General features: G+C 55.5%; 2 protein-coding genes across 4 annotated transcripts; both read right to left on the bottom strand.

The window, feature by feature from the left end:
* Positions 1-9,602: 9,602 nt before the first annotated feature.
* Positions 9,603-17,385, bottom strand: LOC104314507 (ras-related protein Rab-11A). The gene is made up of 5 exons (XM_069795678.1): positions 17,241-17,385; positions 13,199-13,394; positions 12,930-13,123; positions 12,764-12,844; positions 9,603-12,531 (listed from the first exon to the last, which is right to left on the bottom strand). Exons 1-5 carry the CDS (start codon positions 17,380-17,382, stop codon positions 12,392-12,394), a joined length of 753 nt encoding a protein of 250 aa, XP_069651779.1. The 5' UTR covers positions 17,383-17,385; the 3' UTR covers positions 9,603-12,391.
* A 553-nt stretch (positions 17,386-17,938) lies between these two features.
* RAB25 (RAB25, member RAS oncogene family) lies at positions 17,939-22,032 on the bottom strand. 3 transcript variants are annotated; one of them, XR_011326730.1, is made up of 6 exons: positions 21,541-22,013; positions 20,247-20,442; positions 19,920-20,113; positions 19,683-19,763; positions 18,619-18,862; positions 17,939-18,578 (listed from the first exon to the last, which is right to left on the bottom strand). XR_011326730.1 is itself a non-coding variant. In XM_069795676.1 (5 exons), the coding sequence occupies exons 1-5, from the start codon at positions 21,578-21,580 to the stop codon at positions 18,732-18,734; spliced, it is 642 nt and encodes a 213-aa protein (XP_069651777.1). In that variant the 5' UTR covers positions 21,581-22,012; the 3' UTR covers positions 17,942-18,731. The 3 variants fall into 3 exon arrangements, 2 of the variants coding, with proteins under 2 accessions (XP_069651777.1, XP_069651776.1); XM_069795676.1 differs by having other exon boundaries at positions 17,942-18,862; positions 21,541-22,012; XM_069795675.1 differs by lacking the exons at positions 17,939-18,578; positions 18,619-18,862 and having other exon boundaries at positions 18,870-19,763; positions 21,541-22,032.
* Positions 22,033-22,111: the final 79 nt, after the last annotated feature.

Genomic DNA, 22,111 nt, shown 5'->3' with positions numbered 1-22,111 from the left:
GCCTGAGATTTTTTTTTTCCCTTCAGTTACAGGAGACTTTATTTTCATCGTAATAGTGTTCCTGGGAACATCCCCTCTTCTACTCCGTTTGCCGCCGCTTGCTCCCGGTTGCTGCCTCCACCCCGGTATGGTCTGCTCGAGCCATCCTCGGTCACCGGAGGAGAGGCTGAGCTTGCCACTCTCGGGGCAGGCCGTTCCGGTGCTCTGTGTCGATAAAGATCCACTTTCGATCTTCAGATATCGGGTGGAGGGGCATAAATTTATGTGCCTCCACCATTTTGCATCAACGGTAAAATATTACATAGGGGCAAGAGGTAGATGGAGGGGTGGACGACGTTCCTAGGCTCTGTAGTGGATGCTGATGTTTTGGAAAAAGTTAAAAAAAAAAAAAAAAAAAAAAAGCTGTGCTAAAGGGACACTGTCAGGTCGAATTTGTACTCACCTCCTCCCCAAAGCTTTAAGAAATCTCCGGCTGCTTGGTTCTCCCGGCCCTGTGGTGCGCACAGCCATTTGCACCAGGACCGGATTGGGATGTGAGCGCTTCCCGGGGGAAAGCGCCGTGTTTTGGACCCGCCGGTGTGGGTGCCGTGTGGGAGCCATGGGGCAACGGAGGGCTGGAGGTGCTGGCCAGCTTTGCTCCGGCCAAACTCCCAAAGGCTCCACAGCCTGGTGCTGTCCCAGGGCACAGACGTGAAAGTCATCCTCCCATGGAAGTGTGGCCTCGGCAAAGGCTTCATTGCCCTGGCCAGCTCTGGCCACATCCTTTCTAAAAGTGGCCCAGTTCTCGTTCAAAATCTGGCTTCAGTTTGGTCCCAGTAAAAGAAGGGGAAGGGAGAGGGGCAACTTTTCTGTTCTCCGGGCAGTAACCTCTCCCCTCCCTATGTGCACCACCTCCTCCGTCATGTCCCGTCCCCCCACCCCAGGGTTGTATTTTAACCGTTCATTGTGCAAAATTCTCCCGCTGATGTCGAGAGAGTGGCTGGGGCAAGAGCTGGGTTGCAGGGGTGGGCGGGGGTGGGGGGTGGGGGGATCCAACCACCCTTCGAAGGGGCATTTGGAAATGTTCGTGTTGGTAATGGAGGGGATTTAGCTGGAAATTGCAACGGCAAATGCTTCCCTGGCCAAGTCCCCCGGGGCCGATATGTTAGTTGAGTGACTAGTCGTTCTTGGCTGAGTGAAGTCTGTTCGTGGTAATGTGAGCAAGTTTTTGATCAATGTCTTTATTTGATGCCAGGTTGTGAAGAGGTGGGTGGGAGCGGGGAGGGGGGAAGGAGACACCCGTGTTGGGGACCTGGGGTGGGGGGGACCTATTCTAGCACTGACCCTAGGGAGTGGGGAGGGGGGAAGGTGAGGGGGGCTCTTGTCTGCTCCTTTTATCTCCTCCCTTAACTTAACGAGCGAAAACGATGTAAAAGCCTCCTGCATGCTGAAAAATGTTAGAGAAAAAAAAAAAACTTTCTTTTAAAAAAAAAAAAAGGAAAAAAAAAAAAGGAATAATGACCCAAACAAACGTCCATGCTTGCTGATCGGAACCAGAGGGGGGCTGTCCGTCTGTCCAGGCAGCGGCATGTCTGCCCCTCTCTGCAGACGAGGTTCCTACTCAAGTCTCCAAGTTGGCCTTTAATAAAATCTTCAGTTCCAATAACCTTTATATATATATATATACATATATATATACATATACATATATATTAAAAGAAAGCTTGATGTAGCAGTTCTAGTTTAAAATGAATAGAAGTATTTCGGCCCCTGTTTTATTTTGATTTCTCCTTTTCCCCTGCTTTCCCCCATACCCCCACAACTCCATATTTTGATGTAGCAACTTTGGAAGAAAGAAAAACAGGCGCTGTAAAATGCACCGAGAGCTACCTCTGGCATGAGAGGGGGCTGCAGGGGGGGCTCGGGCAGTGCGGGAGAGCTGCAGCCCCCACCGCTCCCCGACCTGTCGGGGGTACCCAGAGAGGGGCAGTCCCAGGCCCTGCCTGTTAGCATCCTAGGGGAGCCCGGTTGCGGGGCTTAAACAACAAATTTGCGTAACTTTTTTTTTTCTCTCTTTTTAAATATATGTATATATATAAAAACCTTAAAAAAAAATAAAATAAAAACAAAAAACAAGAAAAATGCCCATGACCTTAACTATTTGCTCTGACTTGTATCTTCCTTGATAGGTGACTAAAAATGGCTTGTTGGTCTAATTCACCAGCAATAACGTTAACTAAAGACAGACCCCTCCTCCCTGCACCCTGCCCTTCTCTGCAGCAAGGTCCGAGCAGGGTTCCCTGCGCACGGGTGTGCTTTCCCCCTTCCCTCCTGCCCTGCAGGGATGCCTTCGGTGACCTACCTTGCAATAGGAGCAGCAGTGTAAACCAGCTAGGCTAAATCTTGCTAGCTTCAACCACCCTAAACATCCCTCCCACGACACTGTGGGATAACCCATTCAGGGTGCTAAATTGATACGGGGCACCCTACTTACGCCCAGGGGAGGAGGGAGGCACCTGGTGCTGGGACCCAGCACACGAAGCTGGGTCTTGCTGAGCCGCCCAGCTCTCCCTCCCAATGGTTTAGGAGCAGCAAAAACCCTTGCAGGGAGCCCGGTCCTCAAGACCCCCATCCTGCAAATCACACGGGGGCTTAACTTTACGGCTAGCGAGCGGCCCACCAAAATCGGGCTGGCTCCTGGCAGTGGTAAAGCAAAGCACGTGCATCCATGCTTGCAGGATGGGACCTCGCGGGTGGCCCAATACAAATGAATGCTGCTGACTTCCCCTCCACGCTGCTGGCCAGGCAGGGGAGCAGGTTGTTGCTGAGTTTTTCCATCTGCCGGTGGGGATGGTGGAGCCAGGGTGGGGACCCGGCTGAGGACCCAACTGTGACTTGCCATGCCCAGATGAATGCTGGTGGCAGTCTCCCCTGGGCGCTCACCCTGCTGCAGGGCTGAGCTGTGTCGGGGTGCTTTTGCGAGGCAGGCGACCCGGCCTCTGAGGGCGTGAGTGGTGGGACGGAAGGCAGGTCCCCAAAAACCTGGGGGGCTCAGAGCGTAGCTGCGTTGGAAGGTGCTGAGCTGTTAGCAGGAGGCTTCCAGGTCCAGGCAGGATCAGACCCGTTGGGGGATGGAGTGGACCTAGCAAATGGGACCGACTTGATGCCAGACGCCCCAGTTCAGCATGCCGCTGGGATTTACACATGTGCTTTGCCGAACTGCAGCCGACTTTGGCACTTGCTGAAACCAAGGGGCCGGGGCTCTGGTGCTTTGCTGAATTTGGGACTCATCCTGCAACCTTTCCTTGTGGACGTGACCTCCCGGGCAGAGCCGAGGTGGTGTCAGGGCTGTGGGAGCGGGGGCTCCTCGGTCCTGGCACAGCAGGGAGATGTGACCAGGGAGTGGACGGGTGGCAGCAGCGTGCTCAGCAGAGGAGTTTCGGGGTGGTGCCTGCACTACTCTGCTGTGTTCCCCCAAAACCTGCTGCGTCTTTGGCTGGTGTTTGCAAGCTGCCGCAGTGGGGACGGGGACTCCTGGAGAAGGGATGATGCAGGGGAGAGGGTGACAAAACATAACAAAGGGAAACGGAGGGATAAAGTAATATCATGCTGTGATGTCATCCTCATCGACATAAATTATATAGAGAATAGTATGTATTATAATACATAACAAAAGAAAAAAAAAGAACCAAAATTGGATTTATATTTAATGAGGAGATACTATAAAAATATCTTGTCCTAGCTCCCATTTGCAAAAGTATTTTTCAGCTGGAGGGATATCTATTATTTTTTTCTCTTTTCTTTCTTTCTTAAAAAAAATAATCTCCATACATACAAAGGCTCAGACTGTTAATATTGTGAACCTCTTAAATCAAAATGCTCCAACCTGTTTATTTGGTATTTGAAGGGTTTATTTTGATGCATTTACTGGTGTTTTTTAAAGAGAGAGAGAGGAGGGAAAAAAAGACTAAGATTTTAAAATTAGAACATTTCTTTATAATTTAATATTCTATTTTAATAAATGCATTTATTACATGTAAATGTAGCAAGGAACTGGGCTAATAAAAATACTTTTTATTAGGTAATTTATTATAAGAAAAAAGGATATTTTATTTTATGATAAAGTGATCCTTAAAAGTTTAGAAGGTTTAGAATATATGTAGGTTAAAAAATACATTTGTATCCAGAGTATTGCTTAAAAAGTGTTTTTAATATATGTTTCCTTTTTTGTGTGTGCGTGTGTGTATGTAAAAGGTGATAGTTATGGTGCAGATAGCCCTTTCCAGAAATAAGAAATTAACACAGTTGGATGTATTTTAAAAAAAAAAAGTAAAGAAAAAAGGTAATTAAAACCCAGAGAAGTAGAAGAGAAAAACCACTATGAATCAAAGCCCGCGCGGTCGTTTCGAAGCCCCCGTCCTGTGGTTGCTCTGTCTAGCGAATCCCTTTGCAAGGGGTCGAGGTCTGAGCATGCCGAAACATCTTTGCGGGGTCAGGCCCTGGCTGCAGAAACCCTCCAGGCTGGGGCTCGGGGGGTCTTTCGGCAGCATTGCCCAGCGCCGGCTCCTGGCGAGCCCCGGCCCCGCTGCAGCAAAGCACTTCAGCGAGTCCCTCGCACCCATGGGCTCCCCAGGGCTCTGGCTCCCACCCGCTGCCCAGGGCAGGCGCTGGGTGATGAAGGTTTGCTCCCACTGGAGTTTCTCTGGGGAGGGCAGGGGCTTGGGAGGAGGCTGGGCACTCTCAGAAAGCAAAGCTTGCTGTACTCACCTCTTCAGCCCTTCTCCTGCTTGTTTTCCTACCAGCACTACAACTGCTCCTGTTCCAGGGAGCCAGTGGAGAGTTTTGCCATTGATTCGGTTCGCAGCAGGGTTTCGGAGAGCCCTGCATAAAACTGCTTCTTGTTGGAGGCAAGAGCATTTATGGCCCTTCCCATGGCATCGATGGGAGGGACTGACAGCCAGTGCCAGCTTGGGCCTCCCCGGGATAGGAGTGTGCTCGCAGGGCTGCTCTGCAGACAAGGATGGTCGTTGCCGTCCGTTGCCTCCCTTTAGGCTTTGGCTCCATTTCTTTCTGCAGCTGAGCGGGACAGAAAGTATAACACAAGGACAGGAGTATTTTGTCCCAGCATTCAGGCCAGGCCTGATCTTGCAAACATCTACCATCGTCGTTTTGGACCTAAGGGCTTGTGCAGGACTGGTCCCCTACTGCAGCTGCTTTGGGCTTGTACTTGGTGCTCTGAGCAGCCAGGGGATGAGACAGCTTGTGCAGAGCTCCCGGCCAGCTTCGACCCATCCTAGATAGGTAAATGTTACCCCTTCTGCTCCCCCCAAGACAGCACGGACACATCCTGTGCAAGACAACTAATGTCAGGACAGCCCGGAGCGAGTGGAGTGTCCCCTTTTTAGCTGGTGAGGCTCTGAGCTTGCAAAGCACGTGCTTTAATCCAGGAAAGCACTTAAGCATGCGCTTAGCTTCAGCTACATCCCTGAGGGTTTGTGCAGGATCTTGGCCCAAGGAGCTGCTTTGCAGAGGGGCTGAGCAGCCTCAACCTCCCCGTGGGCTGGGGAGCACGGGGCGTCCCGTACCTCCGCCACAAAGCCAGCCCTTGTCCCGCTCCCCTTCCCAAAGCAGCAGGAAGATGGCGGATGTTTCTGCTCTGTTGCCTTTCAAAGAAGCATTTTAAAATAAGATTTTTTTGTTTGTTTGTTTGTTTTTAACCAAAAAGGAGAAGAAAAAAAAAGTTTGAGTTGATGGGTATTAAAAAAAATTTAATAATTATAAACATTCAAATTTATTTCATATAATCCTAGAGTAAAGATTAAAATAAAATTAACTAGTTCAAATAGTAGATGCTATCCATATTGTTTAATCTATAGTAGATCCAAGTGATCCCAGACAGAGCAGAATGTAAAATAAACTTGTAAACAAGATCAGCTATCATTTTTAACTTCCCCAGAAATTCCATCTTTTTTTGGTACTATTTTTCTGAAGCAAACAAATAAACGAACGAAAGCCTAACAAAATAACAGACCACCGACTGGTACCTTCTGTCAATCAAAGTCCTGAAGTTATTTTTATAGAGGGGGAAAAAAAAAAGGGATCTAATAATATGTATTTTTTTAAAAAGATACATTTGGGTTTTTATGTTGCTTTTTTAAATACAAATATAAAGATTTGGCTAGTCACTGAACAGAATAAGAAAGTTTTAGGCCATTATTTTTGCCTTATTCTGACCTCCAGCCTTGGGCTTGGAGCATGAAATTTCAGAAAAAGAAATGTTAAAAGTTGCTGTTACTTTTCTTTTGCTGTTCTTGTTTTTTGAACATCTCCAAGCATCACAGGTGTTGGAAGGTCCTCGTGATGGGTGGGTGGGACTGTTCCTGGGTGGGAAGGCAAAGGAAAGGAAAATTGGATGAACTCCCCTCTGTAATGTGACGGACAGAGCTTGAAGGTAGCAAGGTGCTGGTGCGAAGGTGTGGGGCTCCTCTGGTGTGGCCGCTGCGGGGCTGTGAATTAGGCTTTCTGCCCTCGGAGCTGGGCAGTAGATATAGGACATTAGGGTTGGTTTGTTCCCCCCCCCCGCTTTTTTTTTTTTTCTTTTTTTGGTTATATCTTGACCCGGTGAGGAAGCATTGCACCAGGGAGACGATGTGCGCCTTGGGATGAGCTCGCTTGTTTAGCAACTAGCATCTTTCAGGATGCCAGTTTTGGCTCATTGGGTGTTTTTTCCTGCGCCGGATGCTCCCTTAAGGGAGCTGTTGCTTAGCCTCAAATCTTTGGGTTTGAGTGCTGGAGCTGCGAGTGAGATGTTTGCAAAAGGCTCTGCTGGCCTGGGAGGTCCTTCCTGTGGCTGTGCCGGGCCACAGCATCCCTGAACCCGCAGCTTTGCTTCCCAACAGCCAGCCCCATGCCGTCCTGCTCTCGGGAGGGTGACATTTGTGGCAAGCGCCTGTTTTTTGGCTGCAAAAGCGAGGGAGGAGGCTGGAGGCTGTTCTCGGCCGGTGCCACATGTTGAGCTCTGTGGCCGGACGCCTGAGTCCTTGCAGTGCCGAGAGCGGGAGCGAACGGCTCCCCGAGCTGGCGGACCAGCGTTCAGGTGCAAAGGCTGGACGGCAGGTCTGTTCACACAGAGGGGAGCTTTTCTGCTGATGGCAGATCTACTTTGGGCAGTTTGGGGCAGGGGCCCAGACCACACACCCGGCCAGCTGGTTAAACCCTGGTCCTTATGTTTCAGAGCCAGGCCAGCACTTTTCTCTGGAGCGTTGGTGACTGCTTTTCGCTGCACCAAATCACCGTTTACATGACATAACTAAAAAATAAATGACCTAGTGTCAACGCCATTACTATTAGAGAAGCAGAGCATTGCAAAGAAAACATTCTTGGAAGGTGGTTGCCTCTGGGTTTAGCTTTTGCTCCTATCCTCTGTGTCGTGGCTCAGCTGTAGCAAACCCAGGGATGTCCTGCAGTTCAGGAGCATCCACAAGGATCCCAAAGCCTTTGAGAAATGCAGCGGCTGCCCCTTGCTCCCTTGCCCACAGACGGCGTGCCTGCTTCTGGGGTGGGACGAGGCAGCCGCTTACCAGCATTCATTCAGCAAAGCCATGCAATAGGTTAGGACAGGAAGCGAAGACAGTTCTCATTCGGTTTCTGCATATAGCACTGTGAATCAGAGATCACTCCACGGGACCCTCCCCGGCTTGCCGGGGAGGTTTCGGAAAGCAGGGCACGATGTCTCCCACGCTTTCGGAGGGGTTCGTGCTTGGTGGAATCAAGCGCCTGGTCCTTCCCTGCAGGGGTGACAAGGCGGCCTGTTTGCTCTTTCATTTTTGTTTTACCTCATTTTTTGGTTTTGATACTTGAAGAAGAGTCAGTGATTGACATTGTACAGTGATGCCCTGGACTGGAGAGTGGATGCACTTTATAGTAACTTGTATACTGATAGTGAGGTCCCATCCTGCCTCTGCTGAGCCCACAGCAAGGTTTCCTTGGTGTCAGCACTGGCAGGAGCAGAGCCAGGATGGGCTGGTTCTTCCAAAAACCTTTCTAGGATGTTAGGGAGCAATCTCTGTATTTTATTGTGGTTTTTCACATACTGTAGAAACTCGGTAGTCACGTTCTGCTGTCAGTTGACCTGGTGGAAAATTCTATGTTGGGCTGACTTCAGTTTTGCCTGTGCTGTGATGGCTAGAGACAGTGGAGGTCAGGCAGCTCCTACCTTTACTCCCGTGTAACTCACCCATTTCAATGGGGTTACTCTACTGGAATCTGAAGTTGCTTCAGCCCTGGCAGGCTGCAGTGTTACTGCTGGATCCACTCCAGTATCACTTCAGGGCTGCTAATGGAGCAAATTGAAAGTCACCCCCAGTAAAGTGACACTAATGTAAAATTTGGAGTTGTTCCACTGGTGTCTGTGCAGGGATAAAAAAATGAAGTCAACCTCCGATGGTGGCACCAGTTTACCAGGCAGCTGATGGCAGAATGTGTTTTCTGGTCTTGCGATGATGCTTTTCAGACAACTTACAGAGAAACAGAGCGATGAGACAGAGCAGCACTTCGTGGCCACGGAGATCTTCTCTTGGCTCCAAGGAGCTGGGAAGGAGAGACAGGGTTGCAGGCTGCTTTGCTCATCTGTGAAACAATCAGCACTTTTTTTTTCCTTTTTCTTTATGAATTCTGTTCAAGATAATCGTAAAAAAAGGTGAAAAAAAAATCAGGGGCCAGATCCTGTTTTGCAATTGAGGATTTGCTCCTGGGTTAAAAGCAGTGTTAAGCAAACATGAAAGGCAGTGGGCATGAGTGCTGACGAATCCCAAACTAGCAGGTCTGTTCGAGCCAAGCTGCAGAGCTTGTTCATGCTGCTGTGCTGCAGAGTTGACTCTGATCCCAGCCCCAGGCGAGCCAGGGAATCCCCAGGGATGCCCAGAGCAGCCCCTGGGCATCCGGCTGCATGGTCGGGAGCCTTTGGGGCTGCAGAGGATTTCCTCCAGCTCTGCCCCAGTATCAAAGAGATCCAGGCTCCAGCTTGCTGCCGTTGGGACTCTAGCAAAGCAGCTCCAGTGGGATTTCCCATGTAAGATGTGAGCTAAAAACCCAAGCCACCGGGGACCATCAGCAGCCAATCTTGGCAATACCCATGCAGTGGCAGTGGCTTCCAGGGGAGCACAGCCCTCCACCAGCCCTTCATGGCTTTTGCTTGACCAGTACCATGTTAGCTTTCTCTCATCCTTGCTCAAAAACACTGTACAAGTTTGTGTGTATCCGCTTTCCCATGGATCCGGGTGCTATCACATGGTCCTACTCCACGGTACTACCAACCTCGCGCTGAGCCAGCCAGCCAGCCACAGAGTTGCCCGGTGTTAGCCTGGCTGTCCTGACTGTGTGGCCCTTCCATTTAAAGTCCATTCCCTGTTATGTTGTGTTTGCTTTTTTTTTTTTCCCCTCTTTTCTTTTAACGTCATAGGAAACCTGTAGTCGGGATTGTTACTATTGGAAACCGATCACATGTTCCATCCAGGTATTTTCATCTCTCCGGCATTACGCAAAAATAAAGGCCTGAGAGAGATATAACCGAACATAGAAGTAGAGTTAGGCTCGTTGTCTGAGTTTTGAGGCATATAGTATAAGGGGAGAAGGAAAAAAATTAAAATAAAATAAAAAATTAAAATAATGATGTTGCACAACTTGTAGAAAACAAAGAAGGGAAAGGGTTAATGTATTAAATGTGCTAAATTACATTAAGAACTTAATTTTATTAAAGTATTATTACTTAAGAAACTTGGCGTCTGCTCTTGGTTTCTGTCTGTTCACGCTTTAGGAGGGGGTCCAGGGGTGGTGGTTGGGAACAGGGCCCCTGGCCGGGCTGAGCTCCGGGAGCCATTTGGGCTGTAACCTCCTTCTACCACCCTTCATGGGTCTCCCACTGAGTTTCACACCTTTAGCAACACCTCTGAGGGTTAATTAGAGCAAAGGAGTTTCACTTGCAAGACTATCGGTTCCCCTGCACCAGCTGCTGTTCCCACTCCTGGTGGCAGCAAGGTCCCATGTCCATGAGCCTTGTGTGCAAACCCGTGCCTTGTTTCACCCTTCCCACTACTTCATTCCAGTAAAAATCATATAAAAGCAGGAAAACCTGGAACAAAACTGAGCTGCCGAGCCTGAAAAGTGTCTCTATGAGCCTAAATGAGCTCATCATCCCATGTGTCTGTGCCAGCACCTGGCTGAATGGCACGTCTGACGGCAACAAGCCCCAAGGGACGCTTGGCTCAACCCCTGTCCCTTTGCGGAGCCAGGGGCAGCATCCTTCCCCTGTGCACCCACCTTTCCCAGCGGCGGGGCTGACATCACCTCTTGGCACCATGTTTCGGTGTGGGCAGATGGTGGTGCGAGAGGTGCTGGTGCTTGGCAGCTCTCCGGCTGGTCTGCGTATAGCCATACCTCTCCCAGCTGGTGTGGGCACAGGGCAGAGTCCGGCTGGGTGGGATAATAACTGTCACTCACCTGGGGACAGCCTCCAACATGGTCAGACACAAATAGGATATGGCCAAAGATGGGTCTGGCCAGCTCAGGGATGAGGCTGCCTCTGGCACAGAGCAGCGCCATGGTGCTGGGACAAGCTGCACCAACATGTCTCGAGCCAAGGTTAAGCTGCTGCCAGGGCTGGGGTGGCTGCGCTGTCAGATGGAAAAAAAGGGGCAGCCTCGACCCAAATGGGGCTGGCACCCACACAGCGCAGCCATTTCTGTGCCTGGTTCATGCACCCCAGCGCTCCCCCTGTGCCATAGCAGCAGGATCCAACTTGCCCCTCTGAGCCCAAATTTCAAGCTCTCCCCTCCAGCCTCCCAGCAGGACACCCCCTTGCCCAGGCTATGGTCACACCTTCCTCCCTGCCCTTCCTCCTCCTCGCCTCTCACGTCCTTCATCGCTTGGGGATGCTGCCCAGCTGCTCCGTGCCCAAGCAGGCAGAGGCATGGGGCTAGAGCTAGCACAGTTCCTGGCCTCAAGGAAGGACCCTGGCAGAGAGAGAAAGTGCCTCCACCAGCAACTTTATTTGGGGATTTTGCCCAAATTCCAGTTTCATCGATAAATTGTGCCCCAAGGCAAGACCCTGGCACAGATCCTGCCGGCACAGCCAAGTGAGATGGAGTGACCAGGGGCAGCCATGGAGAGACAGAGACACCCCCCCCCCGCCCAAAACCCCCAGTGTGGTGGGGGACATGCTCCCAGCACTGGGGTTAATGGGAACAGGCTCTCCCAGGAAGGCCACCGCAGCGCCTGCACGCCTCTTGATTGACACCTGCCAATCACCCCTTGACAGCAGCACTGGCCTCAGCCCGGTCTGTCCCAGCACCTCGGGCGATGCCCACGCTGGGATGTACCCGCTGTCCCCCAAGCAGGGGAACGGGCCACCGTCACCCCGTGGGTGCAGCAGACGCTCCATCTAGTGGCAGCCGGGTTCCCAAGGCCGGGCCACGCTGTCACCAGCCCCCAGCCACGAGTGGCAAAAGACTTGAGGGGGAGCAGGTTGGAGTCATGTGGGAAGCTCTTCGCAGCCCAGAGCCAAGGGACCTCATGTCCTGGCACCGGCACCCACATAGGGAGGCATGCGGAGGGACAAGGTGCCCACCTTCAGCACCCCATCCCCACCCTCACCCCCCGCCCCAGGACCCCCTTGTCCCCTCCTCGGGGTTCCCCCTAAGGACATGCCCCCCCCAGGTCCCTGCTCCAGTGCCCCTGGGCTGGGGCAGGAGGGGAAGAGATGCAGCTCTTCCCTTTGCTGGGGCTGTGCAGCAGGCACGCCTCAAGGGGCTCACAGCATGAAAAACAGGGTCCTTCCACACACGAGTAGAGGGTCACCCCCCCTAGCCCACACTGGGGTGTCCCACAGCTGCCCCAGCAGCACCCAGAGGCACACCCAGCCCTTGGTGTTGAAGGGGCAGGGCTGGGTACAACTGGCTGCATTCCTGCTCACTTCACCAGGCAAGAGAAGGGTGCACCCAGTGTCCTCCTCCACACCCTCCCCAAAAGGCTGCACCCAGGGGTGCCACAGAAATGTGGCGCAGAACAAGGGACTCACGATGTTTGGGCTTGTTCAGGGCTACCCCGAGTCACCCAGTGACTGTGCCTTCAGGGCTAGAGGAAGCAGGGACACAAGGGGATGGCATGTCTCAAACCACGGGGAGAGATCCTCATGCTCCCCCCCCCCCCCCATTTGTGTAGGTCCTGCATAAAAACACAGGGAGAGCAGCACACAGGCAGCATGATGGTGCACACAAGAGCAGCCGCGCAGAAGCAGCCAACAGCCCGCCTTGTTCTGGGGGGCTGCAGCAAGCAGAGGTAGAGGGTGAGAAACATGATGCCACCATGTGCTGGATGGTGGGAGGGGGCATGTCAGGGTGGGGGCACCCCAGGGGGCTCAGATGTTCTGGCAGCAGGGCGCCTGCCTGCCCTCCTGCTGCGTGGGTAGCACCCTTATGGGCTCGATGGTCGTGGTGGGGCCAAACTCTGACTCTGGCTGCCCAGTGATCTGCCTCTGTGACACGATGCGGTAGATCTCTGCCAGAAGAGAAAGAAGAGAAGGAAAAAAAATCTTTAAGTATATATTTCAGTGGGGGACCAGTCCCCTCCCAAAACACACAGCTCAAGGGGTGCAAATGCCCACATCTCCCCATCCAGGGGAGCAGGAACCCACCCCAGAACATACAGTCAGGGTCTCCAGCGGGTCCTGGGAGGACACAATGTCCAAAACCATCTCCATCTGTCCCCCACTTTCCCGGTTGCCCCTTACCCGAGAGGATGTTGTGGAAAGCCGTCTCCACGTTGGTAGAGTCCAGAGCAGACGTCTCAAGGAAGGACAGCCCATTCTTCTCTGCAAGGACAGGGTGAGCTCAGGCAGGTGCCGTGAGCTACAGCCACCCTGGAATGGGACAGGACAGGGCAGGATGGGGAGATACCTGCAAAGCTCCTGGCCTCATCGGTGGGCACGGCCCGCAGGTGCCGCAGGTCGCTCTTGTTGCCCACCAGCATGATGACAATGTTGGCATCAGCGTGATCCTGCAGCTCCTTCAGCCAGCGCTCAGCGTTCTCATATGTCAGGTACTTGGCGATGTCGTAGACGAGCAGAGCTCCCACCGCCCCCCGGTAGTACCTGGGGAACAGTGAGGGGACAGGGTCACAGCAGGGCCCTGGGTGAGGGACACAGGTGGGGAGCAAGGAAACTTACGCCGAGGTGATGGCCCGGTACCGCTCCTGCCCGGCCGTGTCCCAGATCTGAGCCTTCACGGTCTTGTTGTCCACCTGGATGCTCCTCGTAGCAAACTCCACCCCAATGGTGCTCTTGCTCTCCAGGTTGAACTCATTGCGGGTGAAGCGTGAGAGCAGGTTGCTCTTCCCCACCCCGGAGTCCCCAATGAGCACAACTAGGGGGGCACAAGCACAGTGTCAGTCCCCCTGGACGCCCAACAAAGGCATTTGTATCCTGCAATGCCGATCATCCCAGCAAACCCCACAGCCCAGCCTGGCAGGGATGGGGGATCTCCCCATCAGCCCCCCGCCCAGACCCCACGTCCATTTCATCCAGGGAGAAGCTGCCGGATGAGGGAGCTGCAACTGGGAAGCTGCACTTGGGGAGCAAGACCAGCAGCCTCCGCTCATCCCAGCAGCACCACAGCTACCTGTAAATGCCCCTCAAGAAAATTCCTGCCATTGCCTGGAAGTTGCCAGGCGTTTCCTTCCCAGCACCGGGGACAGGAAGGCCCCATATGCACCTATGTACACAAAACAGGCAGAAAACCAGAGCCAGGCCAGAGAGGCCAAGCAGAGCTGGGTCTCCTATTTCCAGCCCAAGCTCCAACCCTGAGGGCACACAAGAGGACTTAAAAGACATGGTCTGAAGGGAAGCATCCTCCTCCACTGCTACTGGTCCAGCCCATGAGCCGGGAAGTCCCTGGGTGTGGGTTAGTTAAGTGCATTTTCTGCCTGTCCCAGATCTGGCTGGTTCCTGTAAAACCTGGTGCAACAGGCTCTGGGGAGGCTTTATCATACGGCTTCCCTGTCAAGTTTGTTGAGTTTATGACTCAACAGGTTTTGATTTTTTTTTTTTTTTTTTTAAATACCCCCACTGTTGATTCAGTTCATTCTCCAGGTGCACTCAAATGCAGCCCGCTTCACTTCACCCACCCTTGGGGGACCAAGCTTGGGGGACACTTCTCCCCACCAGGATCAGACAACAGCAGGGCTGAGATCACAACCATCCAGTGACCACACTGGGAAGAATGCTGGACCAGCAACACCAGCAAGGGACCACCGGGTATGCCACACCGCTGCACTTGTCACCAGGGCTGAAAAGCACGCTGCAGATTTGCCTGGGTTTTGCAGCAAGACACATCTACACTCTTTCAAGGCTCAGCAGCCGCCATCCTCCCAGGATGTTGCTCCATGTTCTGGATAACCTCTTCCCCATCAGCTCCAGCTCATTGGGACTTGGCTCCCTTGCATGGGCTGAGATGCAAAGCCTCCAACAAGGTAGCCATCCCCTTGCCAAAACCCTTGGTGCAGGGCAGCCAGCAAATAGCATTGCTCCGTGAAACCCGACAGCATGTGGAGCAGCTCCCTGTGATCACCGAGGGCAGCTGGAAGGCACCGGAGCCTCACTAGCAATCACCATGTCAAGGCGTCCAGCGACAGAGGGAAGGGTGGCTCCTCCATGCAGCAGTGAAAGCTGCTGCATGCTACATGGAAGCCTGGGAGGACCATGACAATCTGGGCTACCCTGGACAAACCGGTAGAAAAATGCAGGCCAGCGATGAGCCAGGTTCGTTAACGCTTACTGAGCCTCACCACTTTGATCTGGGCTTGGTGTTTAATCAACGGGAAGTTGCTACTTCCCCCAGCTCAACCGCTGTGTCCCCTACTCCAGCAGTGCCGTGCTCCTGCTGCCTCTGGCCCCAAGCACAGCCATGGCCTGGAGACAGGAGGGCAGCAGAGCCGATGCCTGCGAGAGCCCTGGCTGCCAGGAGACAGCACTAAGTACAGCCAGGGGAAACTGAGGCACAGGCGTGCCATGCTGCATCACCCCTGCAGCCAGCAAAAAAAAGTATTGATATGGGAAAGCCTTAGGAAATGAGACTGGGGGAGGGAGGAAGGAGCAGAGCCAGCCCATGCCGGGCACACGCTGACCTTGCACAGCCCCCCATGGCCATGGCATGTTCCTCGCACTCCTGCAGGCTTTGCACCATGCCAGGGATGGAGGGAGTGGGTTTGATGGGGCAGGGATCCAGCAGCCTCTGGGGCACCTTGATGCAGAGGGGGTATGTGCTCAGCCCCATCCCCCTAGCTTGAAGGGCAAGAGGGACTCGAGCAGCATTGTCCATCCATCCCACGCACAGAAGCATTTGACACACTCAGTCCTTGCTGCCTCTGAACAGGCAGCATGAGCTGTTCAAAGCAGAGAGCACACATCCTGTGAGCACCAGTGAAACATCCTTGACACATCACGTCCCACCCCAGAGGTGGGGATGGAAACAGCCTGGAGCTCTGCACAGGGGCCCTGAGGAAAGGTCCAAGGGGCAGCCATGCCCAGGGCCATTTCTCATCTATCCCAAGCCCCTCCAGCAGCATCGAGGGCCTTCCCATGAGCACAGCTGGAATTTGCGTCATGCTTTGCAACAGGAGAAGGCAGCTGATGCTCCCGCCTCAGTGGGAAATCAGGATAACACTGCTTCGAGCGGTGACCATCTCCCATTTCTCAGGGGGTGAAGCTGGTCTCAGCAGAGCCATGTAACCCCAGAGAGCGCTGGCCCAGCTCTGTGCCCCTAAACATTGCGTCTCCCTTGGAATTTGCTCCTACTTCAGGAGGGATGAGCAGACCTTGCATTCAAAACTAAGTTCTCTTATTTTTTAAGGACTCCAGAGATCACCGTAAGACTGAGGAGGGGAATGCAGATCCCAGTGCCGAGCTGCTCTCAGCCCTGGCTCCTTTAGGATCACAGGGAAGGGATGGGCACCACAGGAGGACAACGCGCTGGGGCCATCTCAGAACCGCACTGCTGGTGCAACACCAGGCAAGAAGGAAAGGCCGTACCAGCTGGAGGAGCTTCTGCCCAGGCGCCTCGCTCCGAGTCATGACCCAGCTCCAGCTGCATCAGAGTTTCCCCCTTGCTGGGTCCCAGAATAACTCCAGAGAGGACGATTTTCCTGGGCAGGGGCCAGGGGAGGTGTGTGAGGAGCCAAGGGCTACTGTCATGTTGGTGGCTGGAATTACTCGGGGTCTTTCGAGCAGGGCTGCGTGGGGAGGCTGACTCATGGCCAGCTGCCGGGTGATCTCACTGCCTGGCTTTTATTGCTGGGGAGGTTGCAACGTTGCCAAGCTGTTGTCCCCTCGCTTTCCCCAGCACCCGTTCCAGCCACAGCAAGGCGGTAGGTGCAAGGGGAGAGCTGCTAAGGGCAGGGAAACCTGGCATGCAGAGAGGATGGCAGCTCGGATGAGGATGCTCCACGGGGCTGCTGGGCTCCTATAGCCAGGAAAACCAACACTGCACCTCCAAGGGCCCAGCCCCACCCCACCTTGCACACTGGAGGAGTCACACCATGACCAGCACCGGGAAGGACAACCCCAGAGCCCTGGATCCTTTCCCTTAACTGCAGCTGGGCAAGCGGCACAGCTTTTCCTCTTGGGATTGCTCGCTCAGCCCCCAGAACTGCTGCTCCCACCCCAGCCACGCAGAGGAGAGCACCCAAACCTGCTCAGAGGGGCTCAGGGGCCGGCACGGCACCCACAGAGCCACACAGACCACCTTTCCCCACTGCCCCTGCCTCCTCGGCCTGCCCCCAGGGACCAGCACCCTGCCTGCCACAGGCACAGCCACCCCTCCCCTAGATGCTGCACCCAGGTGAGGGCTCTAGACTCCTCCCACAGCAGTAACAAGCTGCTTTAATTAGCACTAGAGCCACAAACAGCCACCTGCACCCAGAAGCCACAGGCCAGCTCTATGCAAACGCTCGGACCACAGCCAAATTTCCACTCTGAGGCCCCAGCATCACTGATACCCACCACCCCTCTGCCCAGCACAGGGGAGCACCCCAACAAGCCCCCCCAGGTCCCCAGCACTGGGAGCTGTGTTATAACCCAGTATAAACCAAAGCCCCAGCTTCCAGCTCCGTCCCAAGAGTGCTGCATGGAGATAGCACCGCCTGCAGCAGGCTGAGACCGAGCACAGCTCATCGCAGGCATGGCCAGAGCAGCACAGGCAGGGCAGGAGACCCACCTTTGAAGAGGTAGTCGTACTCATCGTCCTTGCCCCGCATATCGCCCAGCTCCACAGCCCCACTCCCGCTGGGCCAACTGGGATTTCCGGGCCTTACCCAGCCCTGGCAGGGGCTGTCCCCTGCGCACCCATTGGTGGCCATAGCCCTTCCTCCTCCGTACCCATTGGCGGTCGGGGCTGTCCGTCACCGCCCAGGTGTGCTCACCCGGGCCAGGTAAGGGGGGGGGGCAGGTATGAGGCTCCTCCCATGGGCGAGGGCTCTGCTCCCCTCCCCGCGGGCTGTGGGGTGCATTGGGGTGCATTGCATCGGGGTGTCCTCACACAAAGCGCTGCATGGCAGCAGAGAAAGGCCACCACCGCGTGCATGTGTGCCACTGACGGGGACAGGCGCGGCCACGCTCTCCGCACAGAACCATGGGCGCAAAAATGGGAGCTGGGCCGACATGTCTTCTTGCATGGTGCAAAGGGAAAGAGAGTGTCCAGAACTAGAGGAAGATATGGAGAATCCAGCAGCGGTTCTCCCATTTCCGAGGGGTTTGGGGTAACTGGCAGAGGCCAAGTCATGGTTTGGACTGATAAACTGCCAGTCATTCCCTATAAGCCATCGAGGGTGTGGGGATGTGGACAGGGAAAAGCTGTGCGGGGAGGGAGCGCGGGGGGATCATGGCATCGGGCTGGGCTGCTTGGGTGGCCACGATCTTTGGCATGTCATGGAGGTGGGGACCCGGGTATGGGACTACAAACACACGGGAATTCCAACTCAGCAAACCTGCATTTTGCAAGTCCTTTAATGATTGCGTCACTGTTGCGCTGGACACAGAGCTGCTCCCAGGCTCTTGGCACTGGGCTCTGCACTGAGTCCCATCCCGCTGTGCAGACAGGACGGACCTTCGCTAGGTGCTGCCATCACGCTTGTCCGGTGTCTGGGATGGGGACAGAGGTGTGCCAAGGGCTGAGCACTGCCACTTTGCTCCTTAGGGCTTGGGATGACTCCAGAGCAGTCCCCGGTGGGGATGGAGACCTGTAGGGACAGCCATGTCCCCAGTGCGTGGCACAGGGTGGCCCCACGGGAGCAACCCCAGGGCCAGACGCAATCGGAGAGGCTCCCGTCACTGCCACGATCCTGGCCAGAACCTCCTGGCTCCTTCCCCAGCGGTGCTTTGGGGGTATCTCAGTCCTCTGCACCACGGGTCCAGAGGGGCTGGGAGGTCCGTGCATGACGGTGGTGATGCTAATTGAGGCCCGGCAAAAATGAAGCAGACAGAGAAGAGCTCCTGGCACTGGTGCTTCTCATTGTTTATGGCAGAATATGGCCACTGTCCAGGCTGCTGGTCCCCACTGCACCAGGACAGGGGTGGCACAGCAGGCTGGGTGACACCAGCCAGTGCCAGTGGCCAGATGAGTCTGCATGGAGGCAGACCCAGTGCTATGCCACTGGCGTGTCCTGGGGCTGTGGGGGTCCCCAGGGGCTTCCTGGGGTGCCCGGCCAGCTCAGAGGGCCACACAGCATGGGCGCTTCTCCGTCTGCACCGGGGCTGCGCTCGCCAGGGTCTCACTGGCAAGTGACACCGTGTTGCTTTGGCTGCTCCTCTGCTTCTGCTTCTGCACTTTGTGGAAGATCTCTGCAAAACAAGAGGTGCGGGGGGGGGGTGTCTGTGTGTCAGCCAAGGGCCCCCCCGGGGAAGCAGGGACAGCTTCGAGCCTGCAGCCCCTGTTGCTTGCCCTCTGGCCCACTGCTTGGCACATCGGTGACTCTCCTTCCCCTTTATGCAGCAGAGAGGACGAGTTGAGGGGTGACAAAGGAGCAGCTCCCCCAAATTGCATCCCTGCAGTGCCTGGGGAACACCCTGCGCTTAGGCAATTTCCTCTTGCCCAACCTGGGATTAGTGCTTCACCCTGTGCCAGGGCTGGCAGCTCCCCGGGCCAGGCTGGCTCGGCACTATACAGCACGGCATGGCACAGCACGGCACAGCATGGCATGGCACGGCACAGCACGGCACACCTGGCTGCACTCCTGCCCTGATGCTGCTGGCTGCCATTCCTGGAGAGGTGCTCCTGGCTGAGCATCACCGCTCTCCATCCCCATCCCCCCAGATCCCCATGGCTAGTTCAGCAGGGTTCTGGAGACATTGAGTCAGGAGCCCAGGACAACAGGAAAGGGGACCAGGGATTACAGGGGCGGAAGTCCCCCGGGCTTTGGGGATGCCCGGGGGCCATGAGAACAAAGCCATGGGGTGCGGAGAGCGAAACACCCAGCACGAAAGGCCGGAAACCAAACCAGCCAGAAAGACGACACCGAAACCAGCCCCAAAGAGCTCACGTGGAGCAGGGCAGAGGAGAGACGCACTGTACATCCTCTGCCCAGCCCTGCGTCCCCAATAAGGGACCCCTCGATGCTCCGGTCCCCAGGACCCCGCTGCATCACAGCACCAGTGCAAGTACCCTTCAGGATGGTCTCGAATGCCTGCTCAACATTGGTGGAGTCCAGCGCCGAGGTCTCAACAAACAGCAGCCCATTGTTGTCTGCAATGAGAGGACTGAGACGATGCAGACCCCGGCAAGGGCACGGCTCCATTTCCAAGGCCCTTTAGAGACATCTGGGTGCCCGCATTGGTGCAGGTCCCTGCTGTCAGGGAGGTTCCCAAGCCCCCAGGCCTGTGGCAGGGTGCCAGCCTGTACCTGCAAACATTTTTGCCTCCTCCATGGGCACCTCCCGAGCCTGCGTGAGGTCGGTCTTGTTCCCCACCAGCATGACGACGATGCTGGCCTCAGCATGGTCGTAGAGCTCCTTCAGCCAGCGGTCCACCACATTGTACGTCTGGTGCTTGGTGATGTCAAAGACGACCAGGGCACCCACTGCCCCCCGGTAATACCTACGGGAGAATGCCACCATTACTCCAGGCTCTGGACATCTCCCACAGCATCCTCACCTGTGGGATTCAACTACAAGGGCATCACTGCCCAGGTACCAGGGGGGAACACTGATTTTGGGCATCCCATCCTTACGCAGAGGTGATGGCACGGTACCGCTCCAGCCCAGCCGTGTCCCAGATCTGAGCTTTCACCACGGCGTCTCCCACCAGGATGGTGCGGGTGGAGAACTCCACGCCGATGGTGGTGCGGCTGTCGTGGTTGAACTCATTGCGGGTGAAGCGGGAGAGCAGGTTGGTTTTGCCTACCCCGGACTCCCCGATCAGGACGACTGTGGAGGGAAGGGAGAAAGCCCATCGCAGCTGTCGAGGAGGGGAGAGGGCTGCTCCAAGACACTTCACGGTAATTCAAATAACCCTTTCTGACCTGAGCCAGACCAGCCAGCAGCTCGTTGCCTTGGTAGTGGGGCAGCCAGCCCACCCCAGCTGCTGGCACAGGGTGCACGGGCATCCCTCATTGCCTGATGGCCCCAGACCTGGGCACAGAGGCCGGGCAGGCAGGTAGGTATAACCCCCGCTGCAGTCACTCCTTCAGCAAACAGGGGTCCTGTCCCTGCGTCATGAGCTCTGACCCCTCGAGCATGGCTGTGCCACCTCGGCTGAGCCCAGCCATGCTCCCCGTCTGCCGGCGAGGGCCCAGCAATGTTTGGGGAGGTCATCGCCACCAGGCTCTGGGCAGCAGGAGCAGGGCAAGGACACTGGCAAGCCCTGTGTCACCCTGCCTGTGGTGGGCACCCAGGGCTGACGGCACACCAGAGCCTGTCCATCTCTGCTTGCCCAAGGTGCGGAGCACTGAGGTCCAATGGGGTCCGGCTGGTAGTGCCCGGCAGAGACGCAGGACGCCGGGACCCCGTGCCTGTGGAACCCAAGCTGGGGGGGCCATGAGGCTGTGGCCCTGCTTCTTCAGCTCAAGTTTGACCCCTGTGTCCTCTGCATGTGCCACCACCCAGGTCACCGCAGCAGCAGGACTTTTAAATGTCCGCTGCTTTCAGGGGTTAATGAGCTCGCACAGCATTTACATCTCGCAAGCTCAGCCCCAGCCATCTCAGTCCCCACCACATGCCAGCAATTTGCCCAGTGTCCCACACTGCAGCCTTCGGGTGGGCATGGGTCTTCCCGTGCCTCTGCGGACCCCAGCATCATTCACCAGCCCTGACCTCGCTGCCATCAGGTGGGGCCAGTGCCTGCTCCCCGATCCCGACCCTTCGCAGCTCCTGGCGCACATCAAAGCTGCATGGATGGTCAGCAACATCCCAGTTTGGGACACAGCAGCCCCTGGGGGGAAGGCACCTCAACTCCCTCCCTGCAGCCCCTGGCATCCTGCTCCATCCCTTTTGGGGAGGGGGGTTCGCATCAAGCCCAGAACTCACCCTTGAAGACAAAATTATAATCCTCCTCGGTGTTGCCCATGTCGTCCTGACTGCCACCCGCCCTCGCCAGGGCTGCCGCTGCTTGGTTTCCTCCTTCCCGCTGCAAAGCCTCGAGCAGACGGTGTGGGGCGGGCCGGGCTCCGAAAGGCGCCGAGGGAGGAGATGGAGGGGACAAAGTTTCCTCTCTGGCGGGGAGTGAGCGGGGTCCAGGGGAGCGAGTAGGGTTCGGGGGAGAGCCGCCAAGGCCGGCCAGGTTGGTGGTGCAGAACGGGCTGGTTGACTCAAGGGGTGGGACTGGGTGTCGCAGCGCAGGTTGGGCAGGTAGTGTCACCCCTGGGACTCGTCACGGGGCGGCCGGAGGAGGAGCCGGGGCCCGATCCTGGCTGCAGCGCAGGGCAGGCTGGGACAGCAGGCAGGGGTAGCGTGGTGGGCAACCAGGCCAGAAGCAAAGCCCCCAGCTCAGCCCGGTTCCAACCGGCTGCGAACGCGTTTCCTCGCCTCTGCTGCCATCGTGTGAAAGCCGGGGAAACTGGGGAAGGGAAGGAGCCCCGGCCGCCTCTGCTCTGTTGTA

The sequence above is a fragment of the Haliaeetus albicilla genome, chromosome 10 (assembly GCF_947461875.1).
Source record: "Haliaeetus albicilla chromosome 10, bHalAlb1.1, whole genome shotgun sequence".
Lineage (NCBI taxonomy): Eukaryota > Metazoa > Chordata > Aves > Accipitriformes > Accipitridae > Haliaeetus > Haliaeetus albicilla.
The sequence above is the reverse complement of the archived record's forward strand: the minus strand, read 5'-3'. Positions and strand labels throughout refer to the sequence as shown.

Coding starts and splice junctions, on each gene's coding strand:
- LOC104314507 (XM_069795678.1), bottom strand. CDS start 17,382: ATGGCCACCAATGGGTGCGCAGGGGACAGCCCCTGCCAGGGCTGGGTA. Junction 13,395..17,240: donor GTACGACTACCTCTTCAAAG/GTGGGTCTCCTG, acceptor GTGCCCCCCTAG/TTGTGCTCATTGGGGACTCC. Junction 12,532..12,763: donor TTTCCACAACATCCTCTCGG/GTAAGGGGCAAC, acceptor CTCTTCTGGCAG/AGATCTACCGCATCGTGTCA.
- RAB25 (XM_069795675.1), bottom strand. CDS start 21,580: ATGGGCAACACCGAGGAGGATTATAATTTTGTCTTCAAGG. Junction 20,443..21,540: donor TTATAATTTTGTCTTCAAGG/GTGAGTTCTGGG, acceptor TTCCCTCCACAG/TCGTCCTGATCGGGGAGTCC. Junction 20,114..20,246: donor TACCGTGCCATCACCTCTGC/GTAAGGATGGGA, acceptor ATTCTCCCGTAG/GTATTACCGGGGGGCAGTGG.